At 39.6% G+C, this 18,696-nt stretch overlaps 2 protein-coding genes across 2 annotated transcripts in view; both read left to right on the top strand.

Annotated features, from left to right (window-relative positions):
• LOC134620335 (NLR family CARD domain-containing protein 3-like) overlaps nucleotides 1–18,696 on the top strand; it is a 156,961-nt gene that overhangs the window by 137,001 nt on the left and 1,264 nt on the right. The gene's annotated exons all lie outside the window — the stretch shown is intronic.
• LOC135932297 (protein NLRC3-like) lies at nucleotides 6,294–13,779 on the top strand. Its single transcript, XM_065469695.1, has 7 exons — nucleotides 6,294–6,382; nucleotides 6,466–6,567; nucleotides 8,322–8,415; nucleotides 8,666–8,870; nucleotides 9,040–10,837; nucleotides 13,357–13,540; nucleotides 13,765–13,779. The coding sequence occupies exons 1-7, from the start codon at nucleotides 6,294–6,296 to the stop codon at nucleotides 13,777–13,779; spliced, it is 2,487 nt and encodes an 828-aa protein (XP_065325767.1).

Raw genomic sequence — 18,696 nt, 5'->3', positions numbered from 1 at the left:
TGGAACAACCTCCAAGACCCACTTGCTCACCCTATCCTACGTGTCTTAATTCTATGCCATTTAGTTTTTAAATTCTTATTGTTTTTAACTTGTATTGTGTTTTTTACTTGTATTGTTTTTGTATTGCTTTTATTTATTTAACTTTTTATCTTCAAATAGCTGTTCAGCACTTTGTTTGAAAGCGCTTTATAAATAAAGTTATTATTATTATTATTATTATTATTATTATTATTATTCATCCCACACATTATGGTGGGTACTGTACATGTAATAATACACCCTACGTGTACACAGCTATGGCAGCATTAGTTAACTGAGTGCTGGTATTTATCTACACTGGCCTAACTCATATTTACAATATAACGTCTTTGTTTTTTTCAATAATTTGAGTAAATGTCTGCACTGAGTCGGAGCCTAAGTCCTGTTTCTGATACTGTTAAAGAAAATGTTTTAGATTTGAAAACAATATTTTTTTTCAAGCATCAAGTCGACCCGCAGTTTATCCTCCTGACCAATTTCTGTTTGATCAGTGTCTCTTTTACATTATTTAATCTTCCCATTTCTTTGCACTGCTAAGAAAAACAGATAGAGGGAGAGAAACTGATCAGTGAGGCTTTAACATGGCAGTTATCTTTTATTTTGTTGATCTAAGAGTCCCTTTCTCTATAACACTCCCCATTTATTCATATTAACACGAAGCCTGGTTCCTTGTCATAAAGAGATCACCACTGCCATCAGTGTGCCCGGTGACACCCATTGATATGATTTCAATATTTCATCATTTAGAAACACTTCCTGTCTCTGTGGTCATTACAGTGACATCAAGCAGTTTGTGTTTTGACTTCCAGAGGGCGACAAATTGCACAGACAGGGAGCTCCATTCACACTTGTTCCCTGCTCTTTCTTCAACTCCTGCATGTACTGAAAGTTGAGACTGTGTTTAAAATGTAAACAACATAATGAAACTGTTTACAAATCACTTCAATGTGATGTTATTTGAAACACCTCAAAGTCAGCAGATCAGATTCACAACTAGTCACAGCGGCAACAAAAGACTGGGAAAAGAGAAAATGGAACTCCACCCATGGAAAAAATTTGATTGGCAGGCCTGATAATAAAACCCTGTCACCTCTCTATTGACGATATAGTCTTATCTCATGCAGTCATATATTTCCACTTAATTTTTCTCACTATAGTGTTTAATACTTTAAATCACTATATATTTTATCCTTAAGATATAAAATAAAAATTGTAAGTGCAATTCAGATAAAGGATAAAGGCACTGATGTGTTGGCTAACCAGTGAGCTGGATTGTAAAGTGTTATGCAATAGTTCATTTTCAGTCTGTTGTGCCATACCATATACAATTAACCTGCTAAACATACCACATATCTGCCGCAAGCACATTCTCTCCCACTCATTTCTTTATGTTTAGAAATCTCCTTATATGGGCAAGGAATTCCTTAGGTTGTGTCACTAGGTGGGGGGGAAATTGTGTTTCTGCATATTCTCTGTGTATGTTGATACTCCTCTTGCAAGATAAAGCAAAACTTTACTCCTCTGTTCGGTGTCCATTTGTCACTTGGTATTTCTCCAACATGTTTATACACCTCCCTGTATTTAATTATTTGTTATTATTAATCTTGGACTCTCTTGATAGTCTTCATCCGCTTACCCCCACCCAGTTGTGACAGATGGCCACTACTACCTGAGCCTGGTCCTGCTGGAGGTTTCGTCCTATTAATAGGGAGTTTTTCCTTCCCACTGTTGCCAAAGCACTTGGTCATGGGTTGTTTTTATTGTTGGGCTTTTCTCTGTTTCATAGTATTATTGTAGGGTCTTTACTTTACAATATAAAGCGCCTTGATGCAACTCTTGTTGTGATTTGTTGTTATATAAATAAAAAGGTCTACCTTTTTCTGAAGCTTTGTATTTTTCTTAGTGATGTGCTAAGCGAGCTTCTTGAAACACTGATAAATAAAAGTATTTCTGCTGAAATTGTATCGAGGTTTCAAATCAATCTGAAACCATCCCAAAAAGTAGATTCTGTTCATCTGAACGTAGCGTTTTCAGTGGGGAAACATTTCAGTAATTGCAAAAGACTCTGGTTAAAAAAAAATTGGAAACCCTGTCTAGTTGTGGCCACGTGTTTTGAATCATGCTTTGGAGCAGAGTTTTGAAACATCTGTGCTTCAGGAGCTCAACACAGTTTTCAGATTTCTATGTGGAGCTTCCCACGCCTAATTTTTCTTTCAATATGACATTAAAGCATTTATGGTGTTTAAAATGTTTCTAAAAGATTTTTAAAAGTATAAGTGCTTAAGACTTTGACATAAAATAGTTTGCTTGTAAAAAAAAAAAAAAAAAAATTACCGGGTTTAAACAAAGTGTTCTCTGTTTAGGTCTAAATAAATTTTGTGTAAACTGCTTATCAAAATATTGATTCATATAACAAAATCATCATTTTTACTGATGGTGTTGATGCTGCTCAATCATTGGACGGCTGGTTTCAACTCTCCTATCAATCTGTACTGTGCAGGTCAGGATTGAAAGTCTGACTAGATCAAGGAGACTAAACACAGAAACTCGATGACTGTGGATGCTTACAGTAGAAATATTCATAATCCTGTGTGCACACAGTGTGTCTCAGAGCTGAGCTCTGTGATCAGTGTGTTCACACTCACAGGTACAAAAAGTTTCATGTCTTCACACATCAGCGTGTGAACTCTGATTTAGAGCCAGTCAGACTGCATTTTTTTTAAAGTGAAGAGATAAATACACAGTCAGATGAGCCCCTCCCACCTGTGCTTCGAGTGGAGTTCTGCCTCCTTCCAGCAGCTCACCTGTGTGTCTGTGTTTCTTGGAGTGGAGCTTGTTGTTCGTGTCTCTGTGTGAAGAAACTGTAAGTTTGCTTTTGTTTCCTCCTTTAACAGTTTGTCTTCAAGAACTTTACTGTTTGTTTCTGCTTTGTAATGTTTGGACCAGATGTTCAGCTCTTATTTCAGGTCAAACTTTGGATCACTCTTGTGTTTCTTGTGTCTATAATCCACATGATTATAGATTTTTGATTGACTGTAATAAAGTTTTTCCATCCTCCTAAACTTCTTTAAGTTGCTTGAAGACGTTTCACCTCTCATCCGAGAAGCTTCTTCAGTTCTAAGGTCAAATGGTGGGGAGTCCCAGATTTAAACCTAGTGGGAGTATCCCCCCAAAGAGGGACAAAAGGACCCTGATGATCCTCTAATCGCCTGAGCCAAGGTGTGAAATTGGGTGTGGGTCCCAATCAGCCAGGGTTTCGGGTGAGCTCATTGTGAAACCTGGCCCCACCTTATCATGCGAATTCCTGAGGTCAGATGGCCCAGGATGTGAGTGGGCGTTAAGGCGTCTGGGGAGGGAACTCAAATCCTGGGCCATCTGACCTCAGGAATTCGCATGATAAGGTGGGGCCAGGTTTCACAATGAGCTCACCCGAAACCCTGGCTGATTGGGACCCACACCCAATTTCACACCTTGGCTCAGGCGATTAGAGGATCATCAGGGTCCTTTTGTCCCTCTTTGGATGAGAGGTGAAATGTCTTCAAGCAACTTAAAGAAGTCCAGACGCTTTTCTTTGCAAGCTCTTTTGACTACGATGACCTGGATGACCGAGAACCTTCACAGACATCCTCCTAAACATATGAAGCAAATGTAGATAAGTGACTGTAAAGATGCAGCCATCAAATGTATGTATTAGTGTAGGGTCTACCTTACAATATAAAGTGCCTTGAGGCAGCTGTTGTTGTGACTTGGCGCTGTATAAATAAAACTGAATATTGTGGTGGTCCACCAGAGGGATCAACTCACACCCAGGTCGGGAGGAGGGGTTCTGCTGGTTTTGGCGCAAGGTGTCCAGTTGTAGTTTGGAGACGAATAAAGTCAGAGTGGAAAGTTACAGCTCCTGTGTCGTCTGTACAATCCGGTCTTTAAGTGATGATGTGATGAATCCTGCTTCAGGGCCCAAACAACTCCGCGTCTAATAAGGCTTCTGTGTTTTTTGCATGTTGTAATGCTTTGTATCTTGTTCTATTTAATCTCAACAAGCCTCTAAAAGCATTCAGTGATCACTGTCGGCCTCTCGGTTTTTATTACCGCTAATCATTTTAAAGCTCAGTTTTTAAAACCTTACGATGTAACTACAGCTCAGCCCATGCAGCAGTATATTGATAACTAACCTTGTATTATGGATGGATTATCTCAGTTGTTCTCCCGACTGAAGTTCAGTCCGTTTACAGCATCCTGCCATGTGATTGCATTTGTCCCTAACCTTCGGGAACCCTCACGTTAACTTTTATCAAGTGGAAAAAAGTTAGCGTTCATCCTCCAGCTTCACTGTTTATATTATGCTAACATAGCTGTGTCGCTAGCGATCACGTAGCACATCATTATATACCAGCTAGCCAAACTTCAGTAACCCTACAAATGTCACTGCTGTTTACTTTCCTGTCTTCATTTATGTTGGAAATGACAGCAGAGCTGTACGTCTTAATTTGTTTTGGAAATCCCTCAGTCAGAACATGGTATATTATATTAAGATGCAAACTAGCGAGCTAACTTCCTGCTAACTTATAACTCCGTTAAATTTCATAAATTTGGTTTTCGTGGATGTCTGGATGTTAAACTTAATTGTTACACCTGGTAGAGCAGCAACGCTGATCATTTTATTATAGATTAAAGGATTTAGACAGTTTTTAACTCTCAGTGATGCCGCAGTGATCGTGGAACTTAGGGATCCGCAGCAGAGTTTGAGCCCAGGCACGGCTAATGACGTCAGACTTAAAGACCGGATACCTTCACATTGGTGACCCTAGATTTGGACATGTTGCAGGCCATGGATGACGCTGGCCTCGCCGTGGATGCACCAGCGAGCCCTCTGCCTCCTGTCACGGCTACGACTTTTGGCTCCACGATCCCCCGTCGTGGTTCGTACACATGGAGGCTCAGTTCGCTCTTCACAGCATCTCGGCTGACGATACGAAGTTTCATCATGTGGTGGCCTCGCTCGACTCTCTAGCCAAATGTTTGAAAATGTTGTTCAGACGTGTTGAACTGACTGAATATTAATGGACTGAAGCTTCCAGTCACAGTGAATCAGGGTGTGTCAGTCAATGCATCGTGTGTGCTTCATGGCTCCATCTAGTGGACTGATAGTAGAAGGAGAGCAGCTGATGGAAGCTTCCTATGCCTCACACTGCTGTCTGACTTCATTCAGCTGACACTGAGATGAGGCAGAAAAGAAGCAGCTGATATTTGGACAGCACACATGATGGAAAGGAGGATTTCAGTTCATGTGCACATGAATGATTTGTTTCCTCTGCAGGTGAAGGTAGAAAGTGTTTGTGAGCTGATGTGGATGTGAATTCAACAGCATGGATCAGTGTGAGGACAGAGAGGAGGGAGTCCCTCCCTCTAAAACTACTCTGTGTGGGGAACATGAGAGCCAGACCAAAGCTCAGAGGTGAGATAACCATTTCTAACTGTCCATGACTCTTCTCCATGTCACAGCTCAGCACTCACATCGCTGCTCCATCATTATTCACAGGAAGAAACGAAGAACTAAACAGAAAGAGTCTTTAAAGAGTGACCGTTCTAAACAAGGCATATTTGAATTTAAAGAACAAGCCTCTGCTGCAGAGAGGTGAGCTGATAGTAACACAAACTTTTTGATAGCTGACAGCTCTGATTTAAATGAATTTCATGATGGTGGTTTATGGTCACCAAAATGGTGCTCATAGGAGGTCATATCATTGTTGGCGTTTCTCTGCATTATTGTAGGATTTTTATGGTACAACCTAAAACGAAATGAGGTGACTGTTGTGATTTGATGCTTTATTAAAAAAATTGAAATCAATTGAATCTACTACCTGTTTGACTGTGAGGGGAAGCCTGGAGTACCAAGAGAGAACCCAAGCAAACACGAGGAGAACATGCAAACTCCACCAGAAAGGATGTGGCCAGAATGAGTCATACTTCACCATTTAAGTAGCTTAACAAACAAAAACATTACTCTGAAAATAATCAAGTTCAGCTTCAAACTGAACTAAAAAATAAGTGAAAAGGCCATCTGTATCCAAATAAAAATTTGGAAGACCTTCAGAAAGCCTGGAGATCTATTGCTCAAGACCAGTTAAAATAAAAAAAAAAAATACAAGAAAGTCTGAATTTCTAGAAGAAAAATTTAGAGAATAATGTAGGAATAAAGGCTGACTCAAGACTTGGATTTTACACAGTACTATATCTTAATATGTGTAAGAAACATGGATAAATGTGAGGACAGAGAGGAGGGAGTCCCTCCCTGTAAAACCACTCTGTGTGGGGAACATGAGAGCCAGACCAAAACTCAGAGGTGAGATGATCATCTCTAACTGTCTATGACTCTTCTCCATGTCACACTCAGCACTCACATCACTGCTCCATCATTATTCACAGGAAGCAACCTGGACCTCCAGCCAGCTGTGTGACCTTAGAGAGTGACTGGTCTGAAGATCGCCCCATTAACTTTACAGGACACCAATCATCTGCAGCAGACAGGTAAACAGTTAGGAACATTAACTCTTTCATGCTTGTTTGGTGTAATTTGGATTTAAATGTACTAACTGACATTAAAGAACAAAGGAAGTCACTGAGCAAGGAATTCCTTTATTCTATTAAAAATGTCCAACAGGTACATTTAAACTCCTGTTGTTCACAGTAGGACCATCAATAGTCCTGCACAGAGTAAATGACTGTGTTTACCTCTGGGTGGCACTCTGTTCTTACACTGCCAACACTAGTTTGGAATTTCCTTCTGCTCATGCTCAGCCTTCAAACCAGTTTTTCTTTGGGATGATGAAGGTTTTCTAACTCTTCATCAGCTTGTGTGACTGCAAAAGGAAAACACATTCTTCTTCTCTAACAGTATCTATGGGAGACCTGATAAACTTGGATGCAAACCCAGCAGTGTGTTCTTAAAGTCTGACGCGTCTAAACAGGAAGACATTGATTTCAAAGACCAACAGGCGTATGATGTAGAGAGGTGAATTGTTAGTAACATGAGCTCTTTGAGAGCTGATTTAACGGCTTTAGGTTGGATATTTTCAAAACCTGTGTGGTTCCATGTGGTCAAATTTACAAATTTACAAAGAGTTTGCAGGAGAATTATATCAAGGGGCTTAGTATTTTAAAATGTTGCAAAAAGACACATACAGTACATTACATGTCAGCTTCACATCGAGAGTGCTGTACAATCCAGGAAATGTAGAAAGGGGGGTACCCACCACAAGGGAGACCACACTGCTACTATCTTGTCCTTCTGTGGCTAAATCCAGCAACTGGAGCAACGGGCTCAAACAAGGTAGTCAGTACTCACAACAGCTGGACTTTACAGCTATAAACACCCACTCCATGGCCAAGTGCGTAACAGTCTTACACCAAATTGAAAACAGTGAAAGTGATTCCAAACCCGAAATCCTAAATACATATGTGTATTCAAACACCATGTCCATGCAGTGTCCCCACTCCTTGTGTTCTGTGTTTTCCTCACCTCTGGTCTTAAGCCGAGATCTAGGTCGCACCAGGAGCATTTGGCCTGCTGATCTAAGCGCTCTCCCAGGGGTATAAAAGCTGATGAGATCCATAAGATAGCTGGGCGCTGTGTTATGATTTTAAAAGTGACCAATAAGATTTTAAAATCAATGCGATATTTAGTGGGGAGCCAGTGTAGGTTGGAAAGAACTGGAGTAATAGACTCAAACCTACCGGTTAAGAGACGCGCAGCAGCATTTTGAACGAGCTGCAGTCTGTGAACAAGGGCAGAATGGAGACCAGTATAAAGGGAATTACAGTAATCTAATCTTGATGTAACAAAGGCATGGATAAGTCCCTGTGCCTGTAAGTGCCTGTAATACTGTCCCTTACATGACTCTTCAAAGAAAGGAAAGTTTAATGATTAGTTAAATTTCTTGGGTTTGACAATCATAGGATCATGCGCTAAAAGCTTTTTTGATAATGGGTGAAATTAAATTTTCTTATTATGAAGTTATTTCATCAAATGATAGTCCACTAAAAGTTTGCAGTCCAGACTGCTTATCAGGTGAACTCTGGATAAACAAAAACTCCCCTGGACATGAATAAATCTTTGTGTCAGTGAACACTACAACCTACTCAATTCAAGGAAAAGTTGTTGAGGACTAAAGCTCAAAAGCCAAATGCTAAACTAAGTTATTTGTTTTCAGTGGTATCAGCAGGACTGGTAAACTTGTCAAAATGTCTCTTAGTGGATCTTTATCCTGTGCTTGAATTCTCAGTGATTCCTTCAGAGATTCCACCAGGAAAACTCAAAAGGTTCCCAGTGGTTGGTCTGCACAGGAACACCAAACACACCTGGACTCCATATTTATTGTCTGTATACCTACACCAACTACTTTTACATCTGTTATTTGACTCCATGATTTCATTATATGGTGATGTTCATGCTGAATAGTACATGGGTTGGCAATTAATTTTCCCAGGGGGCCACATGAGATAGTAAACTGTTATGGAGGGCCGCACCAATAATAGGAAAATTCATTGCCTAACAATACTGTGGTTTATAGCAGTATGCATAATATAGAAAATATGTCAATATGGGAAACGTAATATTTAGTTCCAGCTTCTGGAGGACAAAATCATCACTTTTGTGAAGACTGAGCTGAAGAAGATCCAGAAGATTTTGAGTCCAGCTTGCCCAGAATGGTCAGAGAGACAGATGGACGATGAGGATGTGTTGACGAGGAGCAGCAGAGAGGCGTTTCTAAAAATCACACTGAACTTCCTGAGGAAAATGAAGCAGGTGGACCTGGTTGACCTACTGCAGGGTAGTACGAGGACTTCTTTAAAGATTTAAGCTTCTGAACAGATGGAACATTTGCTAATATAAAAAAAGATGGATCAGTATGTATTGAAATGAATATTCTTTAGGGGAAGGAGATTTTGTGTGCACCTTTTAACTATTTAATTTATACTTTTGGTCCTTTGGTCCCTTAGGATCGCCTATTGGAGCTTTTCAAAGTCATATAAAGTCTGTTTTGAAGAAGAAGTTCCAGTGTGTGTTTGAGGGGATTGCTAAAGCAGGAAATCCAACCCTTCTGAATCAGATCTACACAGAGCTCTACATCACAGAGGGAGGGACTGCAGAGGTCAATGATGAACATGAGGTCAGACAGATTGAATTGGCATCCAGGAAACCAGACAGACCAGAAACAACAATCAGACAAGAAGACATCTTTAAAGCCTCACCTGGAAGAAATGAACCAATCAGAACAGTCCTGACAAAGGGAGTGGCTGGCATTGGGAAAACAGTCTTAACACAGAAGTTCACTCTTGACTGGGCTGAAGACAAAGGCAACCAGGACATCCAGTTCATATTTCCATTCACTTTCAGAGAGCTGAATGTGCTGAAAGAGAAAAAGTTCAGCTTGGTGGAACTTGTTCATCACTTCTTTACTGAAACCAAAGAAGCAGGAATCTGTAGCTTTGAAAACTTCCAGCTTGTGTTCATCTTTGATGGTCTGGATGAGTGTCGACTTCCTCTGGACTTCCACAAAACTAAAATCTTAACTGACCCTAGAAAGTCCACCTCAGTGGATGTGCTGTTGATAAACCTCATCAGGGGGAACCTTCTACCTTCTGCTCACCTCTGGATAACCACACGACCTGCAGCAGCCAATCAGATTCCTCCTGGGTCTGTTGACATGGTGACAGAGCTCAGAGGGTTCACTGACCCACAGAAGGAGGAGTACTTCAGAAAGAGATTTAGAGATGAAGAGCAGGCCAGCAGGATCATCTCCCACATCAAGACATCACGAAGTCTCCACATCATGTGCCACATCCCAGTCTTCTGTTGGATCACTGCTACAGTTCTGGAGGATTTGCTGAAAACCAGAGAGGGAGGCAAGCTTCCCATGACCCTGACTGAGATGTACATTAATTTCCTGGTGATTCAGGGCAAAGTGAAGAAGGTCAAGTTTGATGGAGGAGCTCACATGGATCCACACTGGAGTCCAGAGAGCAGGAAGATGATTGAGTCTCTGGCAAAACTGGCTTTTGATCAGCTGCAGAAAGGAAACCTGATCTTCTATGAATCAGACCTGACAGAGTGTGACATCGATATCGAAGTAGCCTCAGTGTACTCAGGAGTGCTCACACAGATCTTTAAAGAGGAGAGAGGACTGTACCAGGACAAGGTGTTCTGCTTCATCCATCTGAGTGTTCAGGAGTTTCTGGCTGCTCTTCATGTCCATCTGACCTTCATCAATTCTGGACTCAACTTGCTGGAAGAACAACAGGAAACCCCCCAGAAGTCTGAAACAAGAGAATCTGCAGCAGCATACTTCTACCATTGTGCTGTGGACAAGTCATTACTGAGTCTAAAAGGACACCTGGACCTGTTCCTCCGCTTCCTCCTGGGTCTTTCGCAGCAGACCAATCAGCATCCCCTGCAAGGCCTGCTGACAAAGAGAGAAAGTATCTCACAGACCAGTCAGGAAATAGTGCAGTATATTGAGAAAAAACTCAGTGAGAATCTGTCTACAGAAAAAAGCATTAATCTGTTCCACTGTCTGAATGAACTGAATGATCGTTCTCTAGTGGGGAAGATCCAACAGTCGCTGAGTTCAGGTAGTCTTTCCACAGATAAACTGTCTCCTGCTCAGTGGTCAGCTCTGGTCTTCATCCTACTATCATCTGAAAAAGATCTGGATGTGTTTGACTTGAAGAAATTCTCTGCTTCAGAGGAGGCTCTTCTGAGGTTGCTGCCAGTGGTCAGAGCCTCCAACAAATCTCTGTAAGTATATATGTACTCATCCATTTATTTTTATAATGTTTATTCTACCTAACAAAAAAGGAGGCATGCACAGTGTAATAAGATACAATGAGATACCCATTATTAGTCCAACAGATGGGATATTCACAATGTAACAGAAGCAAGTTAAACAGGAAAGTAATAAATAGATGCTATTAAAGATGACCAGTGCCATCACAAAGTCATAGAAGGTCTTCAGGAGCTTCATCTGCATTCCCAAAGAATTAAGTCAATATTAAATATTCATGTCTGACCTATGGCCCTTTGCCACATTTCTTCCTCTCTCTCCCTCCACTTTCCTGTCAGTCTTCACTATACATATATATAGTCTTTGGGTTGTGGCGTCTTGTGAAAAGGTACCATATAAAGTGTCTTCCACAGCTGTGGCACTTTCCCTAGCTTTGGGTGCAGGGTAAAGATGTATTGAGTTGTTCTGGACAGTTGATGGTAAATGGACTGGTTCTTATATAGCACTTTTCTACTCTATGTGAGCACTCAAAGCGCACAACTTGTCTCATTCATCCATTCACACAAGCTCTTTCTATCTAACATTCATACATTCAATGGATGCATCAGAGAGCAACTTGGGGTTATTATCTTGCCTATTTGGCATGCAGGCGGGGATAGAACCACCAATCTTCTGATTAGTAGGTCACATGCCATACCGCCAAATAAATTAAAAATTATCGACAAATCAAAACTATTAAATTAAATAATCTTCTGTACTTTCAGTTAAGTATATGATACAGTGTTGGTTAAGTTACTTGAAAAAAGTAATTAGTTATTAATTACTGATCATTTTCACCTGTTTAGCGGGAGTGGGGCACAAGGTTTGCTGGTGTTTCAGCAGTCATCTCAGTGGGGGGATCAGGGGGTTTCTCTGTGAATTTCACATTCCCTTGGCAGCGTGCTAGGTGCTTGCTCAGATCTGAAGTTTAATTTTTCACGTAGAAAGACGCTTTCCTCTCACGCAGTGTACAGCAGACGCTAATGTTTTTCACACTTTTTACGGAATCAAACTCATACTAATGTCAGTACTTCCAAGCTTTAAACGCTGCATGGTCGTACTCTCTCCTGCACTCCATATCATCCATTGTTGATCTAAGCACATCTGTTGCTGCCACGGATGTCGCACGCTCATACATCATTATCATGAGACACTCTCACAAACAAAATCGGATTAGAGTAACTGCCCATTTCTGGTATTATACTGTACTATAGATCTTCTGCTCATTTATCATTACATCTGAGGGGTAAAAAGGTCTTAACATTAATTTTTAATATATAGCACCAAATCATAACATCCCGCCTTATGTGTTGAAATTATCAGAGTGCTATAACAGAGCTTTTCCATAATTTTAAATGATCCTTATTCGTAATCAAGAGAATAAATCAAAGTAAAAGTCTGAATCAGTTTGAGAAATGAAAATGTCTTGTCTAATGTCTAGATTTTGTGTGTGTAGACAAGATCCAGTTTCAACCTGGTGTGGGTCTGCAGGGTGGCTACAGGAGTGTGAAAGAAAAGAGATGTGTCGCCAGCACAACGTTATCCATGATTTTGAATAAAAGAAAGAGTGTTAATGTTTGAACAAAGAATTATAATTCATGTGTGGATTTACTAAAACCTAATTATGCTTAATTTCTTAAAACTGTTGATAATAGATAGGTAGGTTGAATATAGTTAGGTATAAGTTTAACCAATATAACAATTAAGAAAATATAATCTATAATGATGATTCTAATAAAAGCCCTTAACTGAAAGTCCCAACATTGCCTACTGGGTAATACTCGTTGGACTTTTTAAACAAAGAGGTGACTTCATTTATTGGACTGCTGGTCTCACAGCACTACTTTAAGTGTTTTAAAAGTTCTCAAAATTTATTTTCATCCCTGTACTGGTCAGTTAAAGATCAGGTTTCAGTTTTTTATGTTATTATTAGCCTTGCTGGCACAGTCACTCTTTGCTGTATACCAAGATTAAATTAATCATATTCTTCATATTGTTTCAGGTTTCCTGTTGCCAGATTTAAGAAAAATCTCACATATTCTTATGAAAAAAACAAAATAAGCCTTCTCTACCCAGTCAACATAGATTATCTTCAATTTATCCCTGTTTTTCAGTCATTTGAGCTTCAATTTCAGTTTATTTACATGTAGGTTTCCCTCACTTTGTCTTGATTATATTTCTTAAATTTGAGTCTTTGTTTGAGATTTTATTTTGTGAACGTTTATCAGCCAAAATAGGGCTTGCTTTGTCTTAGTGAATTTAAGAATTCTTGTGACCTGCAGTTAACTAAATGACTTTTGTAACCCCTCAGTTCAAACAGTCCCCACTTACCAGGATCCAAACCTGCTTTGCAGCTTGTCTCCTAAAGCCCATGCATGAATTATTAAGTTAACCATGAATTGTAGTTACATTGTCAAAGTTCATTATTAAGTGATTTTATTTGATCACAAATATTAATGTTTTGTTGTTTTTCTTTTTGTTTGTTTGTTTTTAGATTGACTGTCTATAACCTCTCCGAAATAGGATGGAAATCTCTGTCCTCAGTTCTCAGCTCACAGTCATCTAGTTTGAGAGAACTGGACCTGAGTATCAATGGCCTTGAGGATTCAGGATTGGACCTTCTGTCTGACGGACTGGAGAATCCACACTGTAAATTGAAAACTCTCAGGTTAGATAAAGTCACATTCTATTTGTTTTCGCATTACTCTTTTTTTGTTTGCTTTTTTAAAAATAAATTTAAAAAAAAAAAAAATCACAAAAAAAAGATCTACTTCATTGAAGAATTAAAAAAAGACTAAATATTGTTGGATCTAGTACATCATCACTCCACCCTGAACCATGATTGTTCAGTCCTGTTGATTTTTTTTATTCTTCATCTGTTTTTTTATTTATGTGTTTTTAGACTGAGTGTCTGTAGCCACTCAGGAAGAAACTGTGAAACCAAGTTCTCAGTTTGCAGCTCCCAGTCCTCTACTCAGAGAGAGCTAGGCCAGGGTCACAACAACATGCAAGATTCAGGAATGAAGTTTCTGTCTGGAATGAAGAATTCAAACTGGAAAACGGATACTCTCCGGTCTGATCAACTATCTTTGTTTTTCATCAGTTGAACAGATTTACTAACATTAACATTATTAAACAATGCTAAATGTAGTAAATCACCACTTTTTATTTCATTGTTCCTTTTTGCCAGACTGACTTATTGCAACCTCTCAGAAGGAAGCTTGGAAGCTCTATCTTCAGTTCTCAGTTCGCAGTCCGGTAGTCTTGGAGAGCTGGACCTCAGTAACAACAACCTCCAGGATTCAGGCGTGAAGCTTCTGTGTCTTGGGCTGCGGAGTCCACACTGTAAACTGCAAATTCTCAGGTTAGCATTCCAGTATTTCCAATTATGACCCATATATTATTATCCCTTATGGAATTGTCAAGCAACCTTTTATTTGCTTTTGGGGAATTATTGGCATTCCTATAGGTTGCTCATCCAAAATGGAGTGGGAGAAGCTCAAAGGAAAAGTATACAGTGTGTTGTGATAATGTAGAGGGTGCCAGACAGACACACGGTGATCATGTGAGGTCTATAAACCAGCCTTTCTCTACACTGTCTACATCTTTCCTCTTGGTCAGAACAATTTCTACCATGGTGTTTGTTTCAATTCCTATACTGATGGCACACAAATTCATCGCATTATCAAACCCTCCAACCCACTTCCTTCACAATCACTTGTCAACTGAGTGTATAAATGTTTTTAAAAAGGATTTCATGTAACCTAATTAAACTCAACAGTAATATAACAGCTCTTGGTTTTGGCCCTCAAGGCTCTGCTCCAGAAGGTTGGAGTTCTACTGATTGACATATATGCCTGCCCCATCTCACCATCCTCAGAAGGTTGCAACCTGGGTGTCATTTTGGATTTCCCACTCTCATTCCAGGCTCATATCAAATCTGTTACAAAAGCAGCTTTTTCTTTACACCTAATGAACATCTCCCTACTTTGGCCACTCAATGACTTTTGCAAAGATCCTCATCCATGGCTTTCTCACTGCCTGGCTGAATTTCTAGAGGTATTTCTTGGGTCCTGTTCAGGATTTCCAACAAAATCCTGGACTAACCCAAGTAAGTCCAGAGCTCAGCTATCAGGCTTCTAACACATATATTACCCTCATAAATCTTAACTGTCTTCCGGTTACGTGACGCATCAGTTATCAGAACCTTCTTCTCACTTACTTCCAGCTTCCATCACCATTACAACACTCCACACTTCAACAGTGCCTTCAACCTCCAACCATTTTTGTCCCTTTACTGACTCTTTTGTAAAGTGTTCTTAGGTTTCTTGAAAGGTGCTATGCAAATAGAAGTTCTTCTTCTTTCTATAATAATAATAATAATAATAATAATAATTATTATTATTATTATTATTATTATAGAGTGTTTCCAGGGTGGAGAGTTGTGATTGGAGTGGACCTACATAGACATGTAGGTGAAGAGAGCAGATGTGTTGGATCTGGAATGGTATCTTTTGGTATGGAATGTAAATACTGAATTTTGCAAACATGTTTCAGGTGGTTAAAAAAAATTGAGGAAGAGGGAGGAACACAGGGTAACACAGAAGGTTGGATTTTGTTTCCTAGTTTAGGTTTTTATTCCTATGTTCATCTCTAGTGATTCAGGTTTATTTTAGGTTGTTTAGTTTCCTTCTGCGTTTCTTCTTCTGTCTTGTCCTCAATGACTTGTCTTTATGTTTTTTTTCTCCCTCTGTGTCTCACTCCCTCATTGCCTGTCTGTCTCTGTTGTTCTCCTGTCCCCTGTGTCTCTCTGTCACTCTCTCTCTTCCCAGTTATGTCTCAGTGTTCTGTCTTCCTTACCTGTTCCCATGTTCTTCCCTCTGTGTTTCATCCTTTGGCTCGCTAGTCTGTCATGCATTTCCATGTTTGTTTATCCCCATTTGATTGTCAAGCTCACGTGTCCTTGTCTGAGTCTTGGTGTTTATCCCACATCCTCTTTTATTTTGTTAGGCCTTGCCTCGTGTGCATTGTGTTCAGTATTGCTTCCTGGTCTCGTTAGGTCTCATTTGTTCCTGCTCTGCCCCATTTGTTTTCACTTCTCTAATCACCCCTCAGTGTATTTTCTGTCTCAGTCTCCGCTTGTCCCTTGTTGGAGGGGAAAAATTAGTCATGAAAGTAGTTCACCTGGTGAGCGTTGTATTTCGTTGTTTCTGTTCACCCGTGTTAACATCTTGTTAACACGGGTTAAAAAAACATATTTAGTATACACATTCAGTAATGTATATACCTTTACATATTGTACATATATTTATTACTTTTTAGATTAGCCATTTTTATATTTTGCTTGTTTTACATTATTGTATTTTGCACAACTCTGTTGCTTGTGAAGCTCGCACACAAGAATTTCACTCACATGTACTGTACCAGTGTACCTGCACATGTGATGTGACAATAAAAGTGATTTGATTTGATTTGATTTTGTTATTACTGCCAGTGTGCGACTAGCTATGTTGTAAAAGTAAAGCATGTAGTACCCTTGCTTCACACTGTTGAAATTTACTGTGGTAGCATATGTACCTGTTCATGACAACAACACACTGTATTGAGTGAATTATTGTGCCAACTAGAGGGCAGTGTTGTTTACTAGTAAACAACTTAAGACAACTGGGAGGGGAGATAAATATGCATTTAAAGAAAAAAAATCCAGGGAAGTATTCACAAAGGCTTTGTGTGTGTGTGTGTGTGTGTGTGTGTGTGTGTGTGTGTGTGTGTGTGTGTGTGTGTGTGTGTGTGTGTGTGTGTGTGTGTATTTTCAGTCTGTCAGGCTGTCTCATCAAAGACAAAGGCTGTAATGCTCTGGCTTCGGCCCTGAGCTCCAACCCCTCACATATGAGAGACCTGGACCTGAGTTATAATCATCCTGGAGACTCAGGAATAAATCTTCTGTCTGCTGGACTGAAGGATCCACGGTGGAGACTGGATAATCTCAGGTATGGAGTGTATTCTTTGGTTCACAACAGAAACAGAAGATGTTTATGTAGGGACCTCCAGGGAGAACTTTACCAGGGACAATCATTGCTAGCGATTTTTTCTTACCATCTGCATAGATGCATCTTTTTAGTATGCTTAACAACACAGTCTTTATTTTAAGAAATATCCTTTTTCTCCCTCTCAATCTGTGTATACAAATATGCCTAGGACATCTGTAGCTGGAAAGAGACTGGAAACTGGAGAAACCGTTTTAAAAATCTGTTGCAAAAAATTATGATTAGTCAAGAAAATCTGTCCTCAACATATTCTTGAACATTTACTTGGCAAACATAGTTACAAATGTACCACCATAATGCAACTCTTAGTGTTGACTTAATGCTAACCGTTATAAATAGCTACCTGGCATTTTATATTCTAATATAAAATATTCACATGATGGCATTAGATTCCAAAACAAAAGCAACTTTACTCAACGACTAAACAGGACAGCTGATGATGGATTGACCTTCATTGGTCGGCATCAGTGTCTTTGCCTGGAGAATATAATTCTCTATAACTGACATTTAATAGAGTTGTATTATATAGTTCTATAATTTTAGTTGTACATCTATAGATAAATACATTAAAACCACAAAAGAGAGTGCAACACGTTTCCTGACTTCCTGCAGCCTGACTATCGATTTGAGCCAGTTTTTAGAGCTTGTCAAATAAAAGTGCAATTCAGCAAAAACCACTGTCAAGTCATTATTTGGCAAGTGCTCTGCATACTGATATGGTGACTGGTAGTAATGCACCACTAAAACTTTTTCCACGTCCTATACAGTACAGATAATTTGGCTTCAGGTGTCTGCTGACAGTGAGTACTGATCAATACCAGTGTAAAATGAATAATCTGTGTTCCACACTGTGAGGAAAATCTAGGAATAATTCTTTATGTATGAGGCATGACTTAAACATTGCTTTGCTACCTTTGTAAAATAAAATGTAACATCCCTTATGACTATTCACGTTCAAAATTAGGCCACATTTGTCTAAATATTCCTTGCTGTTCCATTCAAACTACAAAAGTACAGCCTTGAAACAACACAAGCTTACATGTATTTTATCTAGGGGTGGGCGATATAAACGATATACGATAGAAACGATATAAATTTGGCCAATGATAGAGATTTTGACTATACCACTCTACCGCGATAGCGTGTGTTGATGATGTCATCAAGCTGCGCCTGTTTTGGTCGAAAGCATCGCAGCGGCTACAACCATTATCATCTGCAAATTATGCCGGGCGACATAGCAAAGACATGAAGCACTTTTGAAATATGGGGAAAGCCAAAAACTGCGCTTCCTCCACTTCCGTAACATTGATTCATTAATGTTGAATTCTCTCGCAGCTGTTCTATTCCCATGTTGTTGCAGTATATTAATAACTACCTTGTATTGTGGATGAATAATCTCAGTTGTTCTCCTGACTGAAGTTTGGCCCGTGTATAGCATCCTGCTATGCGATTGCATTTGTCCCTAACCACCAGAATCCCTCACGTTAACTTTTATCGAGTGGAAAAAAAGCTGGCATTCATCCTCCAGCTTCACTGTGCTAATGTTATGCTAACATAGCTGTGTCGCTAGCAATCATGTAACACAACATTATATACCAGGTAGTCCAACTTCAGTAACCCTGCAAACGCCACTGCTGTTTAGTTTTGTCTTCATTTATGTTGGAAGTGGTAGCAGTTTGTTTTTTTTTGTTTTTATTTTATTTTTAGATCTTTCAGCCTAATGCACTTTGTCACTTAGGGTTTTTCAAGATTCAATAGATCTGGGAGTAAACAGTTTGTGGCGGGGC

This window comes from Pelmatolapia mariae, linkage group LG23, assembly GCF_036321145.2.
Source record: "Pelmatolapia mariae isolate MD_Pm_ZW linkage group LG23, Pm_UMD_F_2, whole genome shotgun sequence".
NCBI lineage: Eukaryota > Metazoa > Chordata > Actinopteri > Cichliformes > Cichlidae > Pelmatolapia > Pelmatolapia mariae.
Note: the sequence above shows the minus strand (reverse complement) of the source record. Positions and strands in the feature narration are given on the sequence as shown.